Consider the following 11,128-nt stretch of genomic DNA (forward strand, 5'->3'; position numbering starts at 1 on the left):
TGGGCCTCCGAAGCCGCCTCGTCGTGTTGCTGCAGCAGTTCTCGGAGAGGCAGGGTTGCATACCAGATGTCGAGAGTCAGCCCACACAGGCAGGCCGCCTTGTTTTCAGAGAACGCTTCAAGTGGGCCTCCGAAGCCGCCTCGTCGTGTTGCTGCAGCAGTTCTCGGAGAGGCAGGGTTGCATACCAGATGTCGAGAGTCAGCCCACACAGGCAGGCCGCCTTGTTTTCAGAGAACGCTTCAAGTGGGCCTCCGAAGCCGCCTCGTCGTGTTGCTGCAGCAGTTCTCGGAGAGGCAGGGTTGCATACCAGATGTCGAGAGTCAGCCCACACAGGCAGGCCGCCTTGTTTTCAGAGAACACTTCAAGTGGGCCTCCGAAGCCGCCTCGTCGTGTTGCTGCAGCCGTTCTCGGAGAGGCAGGGTTGCATACCAGATGTCGAGAGTCAGCCAACACAGGCAGGCCGCCTTGTTTTCAGAGAACGCTTCAAGTGGGCCTCCGAAGCCGCCTCGTCGTGTTGCTGCAGCAGTTCTCGGAGAGGCAGGGTTGCATACCAGATGTCGAGAGTCAGCCCACACAGGCAGGCCGCCTTGTTTTCAGAGAACACTTCAAGTGGGCCTCCGAAGCCGCCTCGTCGTGTTGCTGCAGCCGTTCTCGGAGAGGCAGGGTTGCATACCAGATGTCGAGAGTCAGCCCACACAGGCAGGCCGCCTTGTTTTCAGAGAACGCTTCAAGTGGGCCTCCGAAGCCGCCTCGTCGTGTTGCTGCAGCAGTTCTCGGAGAGGCAGGGTTGCATACCAGATGTCGAGAGTCAGCCCACACAGGCAGGCCGCCTTGTTTTCAGGGAACGCTTCAAGTGGGCCTCCGAAGCCGCCTCGTCGTGTTGCTGCAGCAGTTCTCGGAGAGGCAGGGTTGCATACCAGATGTCGAGAGTCAGCCAACACAGGCAGGCCGCCTTGTTTTCAGAGAACGCTTCAAGTGGGCCTCCGAAGCCGCCTCGTCGTGTTGCTGCAGCAGTTCTCGGAGAGGCAGGGTTGCATACCAGATGTCGAGAGTCAGCCCACACAGTCAGGCCGCCTTGTTTTCAGAGAACACTTCAAGTGGGCCTCCGAAGCCGCCTCGTCGTGTTGCTGCAGCAGTTCTCGGAGAGGCAGGGTTGCATACCAGATGTCGAGAGTCAGCCAACACAGGCAGGCCGCCTTGTTTTCAGAGAACGCTTCAAGTGGGCCTCCGAAGCCGCCTCGTCGTGTTGCTGCAGCAGTTCTCGGAGAGGCAGGGTTGCATACCAGATGTCGAGAGTCAGCCCACACAGGCAGGCCGCCTTGTTTTCAGAGAACACTTCAAGTGGGCCTCCGAAGCCGCCTCGTCGTGTTGCTGCAGCCGTTCTCGGAGAGGCAGGGTTGCATACCAGATGTCGAGAGTCAGCCAACACAGGCAGGCCGCCTTGTTTTCAGAGAACGCTTCAAGTGGGCCTCCGAAGCCGCCTCGTCGTGTTGCTGCAGCAGTTCTCGGAGAGGCAGGGTTGCATACCAGATATCGGGAGTCAGCCCACACAGGCAGGCCGCCTTGTTTTCAGAGAACACTTCAAGTGAGCCTCTGAAGCCGCCTCGCCGTGTTGCTGCAGCAGTTCTCGGAGAGGCAGGGTTGCATACCAGATGTCGAGAGTCAGCCCACACAGGCAGGCCGCCTTGTTTTCAGAGAACACTTCAAGTGGGCCTCCGAAGCCGCCTCGTCGTGTTGCTGCAGCCGTTCTCGGAGAGGCAGGGTTGCATACCAGATGTCGAGAGTCAGCCAACACAGGCAGGCCGCCTTGTTTTCAGAGAACGCTTCAAGTGGGCCTCCGAAGCCGCCTCGTCGTGTTGCTGCAGCAGTTCTCGGAGAGGCAGGGTTGCATACCAGATATCGGGAGTCAGCCCACACAGGCAGGCCGCCTTGTTTTCAGAGAACACTTCAAGTGAGCCTCTGAAGCCGCCTCGTCGTGTTGCTGCAGCAGTTCTCGGAGAGGCAGGGTTGCATACCAGATGTCGAGAGTCAGCCCACACAGGCAGGCCGCCTTGTTTTCAGAGAACACTTCAAGTGAGCCTCTGAAGCCGCCTCGTCGTGTTGCTGCAGCAGTTCTCGGAGAGGCAGGGTTGCATACCAGATGTCGAGAGTCAGCCCACACAGGCAGGCCGCCTTGTTTTCAGAGAACACTTCAAGTGGGCCTCCGAAGCCGCCTCGTCGTGTTGCTGCAGCCGTTCTCGGAGAGGCAGGGTTGCATACCAGATATCGGGAGTCAGCCCACACAGGCAGGCCGCCTTGTTTTCAGAGAACACTTCAAGTGGGCCTCCGAAGCCGCCTCGTCGTGTTGCTGCAGCAGTTCTCGGAGAGGCAGGGTTGCATACCAGATGTCGAGAGTCAGCCCACACAGGCAGGCCGCCTTGTTTTCAGAGAACACTTCAAGTGAGCCTCTGAAGCCGCCTCGTCGTGTTGCTGCAGCCGTTTTCGGAGAGGCAAGGTTGCATACCAGATGTCGAGAGTCAGCCCACACAGGCAGGCCGCCTTGTTTTCAGAGAACACTTCAAGTGGGCCTCCGAAGCCGCCTCGTCGTGTTGCTGCAGCAGTTCTCGGAGAGGCAGGGTTGCATACCAGATGTCGAGAGTCAGCCCACACAGGCAGGCCGCCTTGTTTTCGGAGAACTCTTCAAGTGGGCCTCCGAAGCCGCGTCGTCGTGTTGCTGCAGCAGTTCTCGGAGAGGCAGGGTTGCATACCAGATGTCGAGAGTCAGCCAACACAGGCAGGCCGCCTTGTTTTCAGAGAACGCTTCAAGTGGGCCTCCGAAGCCGCCTCGTCGTGTTGCTGCAGCCGTTCTCGGAGAGGCAGGGTTGCATACCAGATATCGGGAGTCAGCCCACACAGGCAGGCCGCCTTGTTTTCAGTGAAGGCTTCACGTAGGCTTCCGAAGCCGCCTCGTCGTGTTGCTGCAGCCGTTCTCGGAGAGGCAGGGTTGCATACCAGATGTCGAGAGTCAGCCAACACAGGCAGGCCGCCTTGTTTTCAGTGAACGCTTCAAGTGGGCCTCCGAAGCCGCCTCGTCGTGTTGCTGCAGCAGTTCTCGGAGAGGCAGGGTTGCATACAAGATGTCGGGAGTCGGCCCACACAGGCAGGACGCCTTGTTTTCGGAGAACTCTTCAAGTGGGCCTCCGAAGCCACCTCGTCGTGTTGCTGCAGCAGTTCTCGGAGAGTCAGGGTTGCATACCAGATGTCGATTGTCAGCCCATACAGGCAGGCCGCCTTGTTTTCAGAGAACGCTTCAAGTGGGCTTCCGAAGCCGCCTCGTCGTGTTGCTGCAGCCGTTTTCGGAGAGGCAGGGTTGCATACCAGATGTCGAGAGTCAGCCCACACAGGCAGGCCGCCTTGTTTTCAGAGAACACTTTAAGTGAGCCTCTGAAGCCGAATCGTCGTGTTGCTGCAGCCGTTTTCGGAGAGGCAGGGTTGCATACCAGATGTCGAGAGTCAGCCCACACAGGCAGGCCGCCTTGTTTTCGGAGAACTCTTCAAGTGGGCCTCCGAAGCCGCGTCGTCGTGTTGCTGCAGCAGTTCTCGGAGAGGCAGGGTTGCATACCAGATGTCGAGAGTGAGCCCACACAGGCAGGCCGCCTTGTTTTCAGAGAACGCTTCACGTAGGCTTCCGAAGCCGCCTCGTCGTGTTGCTGCAGCGGTTCTCGGAGAGGCAGGGTTGCATACCAGATGTCGGGAGTCAGCCCACACAGACAGGCCGCCTTGCTTTCAGAGAAGGCTTCACGTAGGCTTCCGAAGCCGCCTCGTCGTGTTGCTGCAGCCGTTCTCGGAGAGGCAGGGTTGCATACCAGATGTCGGGAGTCAGCCCACACAGACAGGCCGCCTTGCTTTCAGAGAAGGCTTCACGTAGGCTTCCGAAGCCGCCTCGTCGTGTTGCTGCAGCCGTTCTCGGAGAGGCAGGGTTGCATACCAGATGTCCGGAGTCAGCCCACACAGACAGGCCGCCTTGCTTTCAGAGAAGGCTTCACGTAGGCTTCCGAAGCCGCCTCGTCGTGTTGCTGCAGCCGTTCTCGGAGAGGCAGGGTTGCATACCAGATGTCCGGAGTCAGCCCACACAGACAGGCCGCCTTGCTTTCAGAGAAGGCTTCAAGTGGGCCTCCGAAGCCGCCTCGTCGTGTTGCTGCAGCCGTTCTCGGAGAGGCAGGGTTGCGTACCAGATGTCGAGAGTCAGCCAACACAGGCAGGCCGCCTTGTTTTCAGAGAACGCTTCAAGTGGGCCTCCGAAGCCGCCTCGTCGTGTTGCTGCAGCAGTTCTCGGAGAGGCAGGGTTGCATACCAGATGTCGAGAGTTAGCCCACACAGGCAGGCCGCCTTGTTTTCAGAGAACACTTCAAGTGAGCCTCTGCAGCCGCCTCGTCGTGTTGCTGCAGCAGTTCTCGGAGAGGCAGGGTTGCATACAAGATGTCGAGAGTCAGCCCACACAGGCAGGACGCCTTGTTTTCGGAGAACTCTTCAAGTGGGCCTCCGAAGCCACCTCGTCGTGTTGCTGCAGCAGTTCTCGGAGAGGCAGGGTTGCATACCAGATGTCGAGTGTCAGCCCATACAGGCAGGCCGCCTTGTTTTCAGAGAACGCTTCAAGTGGGCTTCCGAAGCCGCCTCGTCGTGTTGCTGCAGCCGTTTTCGGAGAGGCAGGGTTGCATACCAGATCTCGGGAGTCAGCCAACACAGGCAGGCCGCCTTATACGCACAGAAGGCTTCACGTGGGCCTCCAGCAGTTCCCGGAGAGCACAATGGAAGAAACACTTTGCCACACTGCTTACATATTAAGTGGCTCCACACCTGGAATGTGTGGCTGGCCTGATCCAGAGACAACTTCATCGCAGCTTTCATCTTCATAGGAGTCGTCGCTGTCATCTCCGGCATTGATTTCGATGATGATTGGTGCAACCTCTCTGTCCGACAGGCTGTCATTCTCCCAGAACTGCTTTTCCATCTTCTTAACATGCTGTATAGCAGCGGTCCAGTAGTCTTTCGTGACATTCTTGATTGCCTGCTCTAGAAGCACCTTCACATCTTTTAGTTTGAAAGACGAGTTGCTTCGTGCAACCTCATTCTTCACTTGCCCCCAGATAAGCTCAATGGGATTCAGCTCACAATGATAAGGGGGCAGCCTAAGAACCGTGCACCCAACAGTTTCAGCACGTGTGTCCACTCGGTAGCTGAGGAACTTGTGTCGCACTTGGGAGACTAAAGAAATTAGTTCCACCTTGAGCATGTCTTTGTCCCAGTCAATTCCCTTTGAGCTTAGCCATTCTTGGATGACACTCTTGGTTGAAGATTTCGTGGGGACACACTCCACGCGTCTTGAGTGGTAGGAAGCGTTATCCATTACAATAACGCTTCCTGGCTCTACCTTGGTCAGGAACAAGTCAAACCAATGTTCAAACCTGTTGCCATCCATCTCGTCGTGGTAATCGCCCGACTTCACTCCATGAAAAATGTCGAGGCAACCTTCCACAAAGCCTTGGTCACCCCCAACGTGAGTGACAATCAGTCTGCTGCCTTTGCCAGATGGACTTTTGAGACCGGTGCTGAGGCCGCGATTTCCTGCGTCTCTGGCAGAACGCACCGTCGTGTCGACCCAGATCTTGTTGACGGTGTGTCCGGCGTTGACCCACGTTTCGTCGAGATAATAGATCGCCTTACCCTCTGCTCGAAACTTCAGGATCGAGCGGAGGTACTTCGCACGCCACACAAGGATGTCGTCCTTCTCAATGAGAAGAGAGATGCGACTCCTCTTCTGCAGCTCGAACCCAATGTCATGCAAAAGACGGTGCACAGTCGATGGACTCGGTTCCACGGCGACCTCATCATCCTTCAGCGCTTCAATGAGGGCTTCGCGTATCTTCGTGACGGTCGGGGTTTCGTTCCTTCGAAAGAAGCCGTGCACGCAGGACCGCAACGCAGACAGCACAAAAGAGTCGTACTGGACCAGGCGACGACGGGTGCCAACCGACTTTGGGCGCTTACCAGTTGGAGTTCGAAGGAGCCCGGAATTCGTGATGGCTTCCTTCTTTATGGCAACAACTGTCCGTGCTCCGACGCCAGTATACTCAGACGTCAGCTGGTATAAGTCGTTCCTCAACCTGTCCGGGTATTGTTCTCGCAGCTTGGCGTACACGGAAAGAACCATCTGCTTGCAATCGCTCGAGAGCTTGTGTCCTTGCCGATGCTTCTTCCACAAATTTATAGGTGTCGTGGCGGCTGGCTTACGTCTCGACGGCGGTGGAGATGGAGCCATGGAAACTACCTCAACGATATCCACAAAGGAAATACGCTGAATAATAAAACAGAACGATAAAGTTGTAAAAAATATCTGAACACGCAGAAGAAGAAGAACGCAATCGGGCCGAGCGCGTCGAGCATTCGATTCCCCGAATACAACAACAACATGACGTCACCGAGTTAACCGGACGCGTTCGTAAATTCAACAGAAGTAAAGAAATAGACACTCAGGCTGCAAGTCTTGCGCCGTTTAAGTGGACAGTTTGACGGTACAATTGTTTTATTTGAGAAAAGATGTAAGCCAAGTCGGGAGTATTGGATTTATTAAGAAAGCAATTATGTTTGTGAACGACTCACTCTTCCGTGAAAAAACGAACGCAGTCAGTAGGGCCTCAGTCACCACGCAGCGACTGCGTGCGATTCGTATTTTAAAAAGAATCACACCAATAAATTTGGACATATGAAAAATTATAGCTCAAAACGTGCTACATAATAAGCCCTATTTAAGATGATTGGATTATCACGATTACGACGCTCGTATAGAACTTTTTTCTTTGTAGACACTTTTTTGTTTATATTTGTTTCAAAAATGGCGGAGGAGCGCTTCGTGGTGGTGCGACGGTGACTGGCCAATGCGCGGCCTGTAGAGGTGGAGCCTCCGGTGCACAAGTTGGGGTGAAAAAGAGTATAGCTTGTAGTCCCCCCCCCCCCCCGAACACGCACACACACATACACACACACGCACAAACACATTTACCTTTTAATTTTGGGTGTGCATTCTTTCAGGACCTTGCGGTATATAAATGTACACAGCTTGCTGGCATTTGTTCACCTATCATCTAATTTCTGGGGAAAGCAATAAAACTACTCTATAAAAAATAAACACTTGGCATAATATATATTTACTTTTGCGTGTTTGGGATGCTTTTGCTGAGATTGCTTCCGCGTTCCTCCTTCGTGTCGTAAATGTAGGAATGGTATAGGTGGCATCGTGAAGTTTTCAATATTTTGCATTTGTACTTTTATCAGACAGAGTAGATATGTACTCTGTTGAGTATTGGAATACTTTTGATTTGTACTCTACTCGGAGTATTGGAATACTTTTGTTTGCTAAACAGGGACTTGAAACATTTGTATTTCCTAATGATGAACTGTAGTCAGTATTGGACTTTATTTCATACCATAATATTGCAGCTTGAAATGGTGTTGTTTTTAACATCTGGAACGTGCGATTTAGGTTGTTAAACAGTGAAAATGTCTTGTTTTCATGAAGCTTAAGTTGTTTTTCTTTAGTTGCCTATGCCTACTATTGTAAATCCATGAGAGGAACCAACCCGCTACCACCAGGACAGTTCTCAATGGCAGCCATTCAAATATCTTTTTTGCTATCGGCTGGAATAGTTTAAGGAAAAGTCATGTTTGCAATGGTTCTAGAATGTCACATGGAGATGCTTTTTTATTTACATTTATTTTTTGTATTTCGAAAAAACACACATGTGATTATAGCACCAAGCAGCTCCCAGATTTGCTTATACTGCTCCGAAACTCGTTTTTTGTTGCTCCTGAGCTGCTCCAAAGCTGAAATTTTACTGCTCCAAAGCTGCTCCAAAGGGGCGTCTTTGCTGCTCCCAGGCCTGATCCAAAAGCCTGAAGCTTGCTTCCACCCCTGCATCCAACTCAAAGCCTTTCCTGCGATGTTTACCCTGGCCTCTCCGGGAGTGACCACCTGGCCATCGAACTCGCATACGCCATGGCACTTCCCCACAAGGGACACTTCGCTCGCGCAGTATGGAAGTTTCACCGGACTGATAGAGAGCACATGGCTCGGTTGTCTCATCTCACCCCATAATGCATGACGACTATGGGCGACGACTGCCTGGAGAACATGGACCTTTGGTGCGACTATGTGTGTGCAATCCAGAAGGAGTGCGTACCCTGCGTTGTTTCTCGCCGGGGACGCTCTCGAGCCCCGTGGATCACAAAAGAACCTATCAGCTCTGCTCAGAAGAAGCGAGCACTCTTCAAGCGTGCGGCCCGCCTGCAGTGCGCTGAGACACTTTCGCGAGCAAAAGCACTCCAGCGCTTCCTGAAGGCCGACTAAAACACTGCCGAGACTGCATTTGCTAACGCCATTGCTTTCCGAGCGCGAAAGGAACCAAAAGTGTTCTGGTCCTACGTCAGCCAGTCACAAACTATGCGACAGGAGCCGATCTCCACGTTCAATGGCACGATAGTCTCCTCACCTAGGGAGATTGGCGACATGTTTAGTAGCCAGTTCGCTTCAGCATTCACACCTGTTTCTACCCCTTCCCTACTTTCCCGCCATGACGCGGATATTAACTTGTCGTCCAACCCTGATGCCCTCACATCTCTCTCTCACTTCGTCAAACCTCGAGAAGGCCCTCCGCTGCATCAAACCTTCCTCTTCCACTGGTCCCGACGGTATCCCTCCCACCTATCTCAAGATGATCCAACCCTACGTTCTTCCATCCCTTCTGGCTATCTACCAATCTCTTTTAGACAACTCTGTCCTGTTGGATTGCTGGCGACAGGCCCTGGTCACTCCCGTCTTTAAGGGAAGGGGCAAGTCACCAAGCGACCCATTCGGTTACCGTCCAGTTTCCATCACATCTATCTTGTGCCGCACCCTAGAGCGAATCGTCAACAGGCACCTTCTCAACCGTTTGGAGTGCCTCCAGCTCCTTCCACCATCCCAGCATGGATTCCGACAATTCACTCTTGCGAGACGGCCCTAGCAACTGTGCCTCACTACGTTAGTGACAACATGGACGGCCTTCTTCCCACCGACGTGGTCCAGCTGGACTACAGCAGCACTTTTGACACGCTGGACAACGACTGCCTTAGTAGGAAGTTGTCGAATTGCGGGGTAGGAGGCAGCTTGTTGCATTGGATTGATGCCTTCCTCGCTGATCGCAGTTTTCGCGTAAGGCACAAGGGTGCTGTATCGCGTACCTTTTCAGCCCCCTCGGTGTCCCTCAAGGGTCCGTCCTTGGCCCAGCACTCTTCAATGTGTATGTTCGTGATATTCCGCAGTCCGACAGGCTCCTCACCATCCAATACGCCGACGACACTACTTTGGCGATGTACATACGCTCCCCCAAAGATCTTGCCGCCATGCAAGCTCACCTGGACAAGTTGGCTGTCTGGTCTGCCACTAACCACCTCCGTGTCAGCCACGACACGTGTGCCGTGATGCGGTTCAGTTCGGCCAGTAAGGTTCAGACGCCACGTTACACGCTTGGGGGCTCCTTCTCCCACCTGTACAGGAGCTCAACATCTTGGGTGTATCATTCACGCCCTCACTCAATTTCAGCTGCCATGAGGCTAAGGTGGTGAGCAGGTTTCGCAGGGTACTGGGATTCGCGTCTAGATTTTCCCGGCGTTTTGAACGGGAGACCCTGAGAACGCTGTACACAGCTCAGGTACTCCCTCGACTAGAGTACTGTTCTTCAATATGGAGCCCTCATCAGGTACACCTCACTGAGCGCCTAGAAAGTGTGCAGCGCCGCGCTACTCGAACCTTGGCCCACCTCGACCATTCTTCTGACTACAATGAACGCCTGCGGTCTCTTGGCTGGCACCGCCTGAGCCACCGACGAACAGTGGCGCGTGTCCGACTCGTTGCTGTTGCCGCTGGCCCTTCGCTGGCTGGCTCCTACCTAGCATCAGTTCCCCATATCTCTAGCCGGACAGGCTGTCCTATCCCTCTCCGCACCCGGCGACAAGAAGCTTCACCGTTCCCCTCCGCGGTGAGCTTGTACCTGTCTCTACCAAAGCGCACGCGCCCGCCCCTGCTGGGGACTGGGGAAGAACTCCGAGACTTCAGCAGGACTGTGTCGCGTGCCCTCCGAGCTCAATAACTTTGTGCACCTACCATTTCTACCTCCCTTTCATTTGTATATTCATCATCATCACTTCACCTGTTAACACACAGCCGAGGAGGCAGCCAGCACTCGGTCGTACGGGCTTCTGCCTTTTGGCTGCCTCAGGCACTCGGCTGTGTGGAAGTTGTGCCAATAAACATCTTGAACCTTAAACCTTGGACGGAGTGAGAACGACAGGAAGCAGCTTCAGTTGTCCCGCCTCCAGCGTGAACTTCCCAGTTTCGATAACGCCTGCGCAGTGCCTCCTATATAAGTTACACTATGCCTGTCAGCTTCTCTTCAAAGGTGTCCAGGCCCGATGCTTCACCTCACGACACGCACGTACCAGAGCCGTATATTGGGAGTGTTTGACCAGTGGGTGTGGCGACGAAGGCGCCGGAGAGGAGAAAAGTAAATGAAAGGGAGGAGAGCGCCGAAGGAGCGAGAGAGGAAAAAGGGAGCAGAGAGGAGACGACCGCCATTTTTTAGCAACGCTGTCGGAGGCTGGTTGGAGAAGAGCACTGCTGAGGCTACGTAGCTACGCGTCGTCTGCTATGGGCCGACTTCTTTTTCGCCTGAAAAAAACGTTGCCATACGCCGAAAAATCTTAATTTATTAGCTTTTTAACCCACCGAGGAATAACAGAATGTCATTTTTTTTTTGCCAGAGCCAGTGATATAAAAAGCAATAATCGAGATTTAGATGCCGATCCCACGCATTCCGCTGGGAGAATGATCAAAGACGGCGGCCCTCCCCACTCAGGTGGGAGCAGCCGGGAGTTCACGCGCATGCGCTCATGCCTCTCGCTCTACGCCGCGTGCTGATTGGCTCACTTGGGAGGAGAGCGTTACGGCGGCGAGATCATAGACTGACCAAACTCTCCCCATATACGGCTCTGGCACGTACTGGCAGGTAGCGCCGCCTGGCGGACGTTTTTTTTTTTTTATATATTTTAGCATGTT

At 54.1% G+C, this 11,128-nt stretch overlaps 1 protein-coding gene and 1 pseudogene across 1 annotated transcript; one reads left to right on the forward strand and one right to left on the reverse strand.

Annotated features, from left to right (window-relative positions):
• Nucleotides 1–4,813: 4,813 nt before the first annotated feature.
• On the reverse strand, nt 4,814–8,119 carry LOC120843661. The gene is made up of 2 exons (XM_040215091.1): nt 7,985–8,119; nt 4,814–5,764 (listed from the first exon to the last, which is right to left on the reverse strand). Exons 1-2 carry the CDS (start codon nt 8,117–8,119, stop codon nt 4,814–4,816), a joined length of 1,086 nt encoding a protein of 361 aa, XP_040071025.1.
• A 1,238-nt stretch (nt 8,120–9,357) lies between these two features.
• On the forward strand, nt 9,358–10,163 carry LOC115329072 (annotated as a pseudogene).
• The last annotated feature ends 965 nt before the right edge of the window (nt 10,164–11,128 follow it).

Source organism: Ixodes scapularis, unplaced genomic scaffold (genome assembly GCF_016920785.2).
Source record: "Ixodes scapularis isolate PalLabHiFi unplaced genomic scaffold, ASM1692078v2 PGA_scaffold6__148_contigs__length_123643588, whole genome shotgun sequence".
In the NCBI taxonomy this organism is placed as follows: Eukaryota; Metazoa; Arthropoda; class Arachnida; order Ixodida; family Ixodidae; genus Ixodes; species Ixodes scapularis.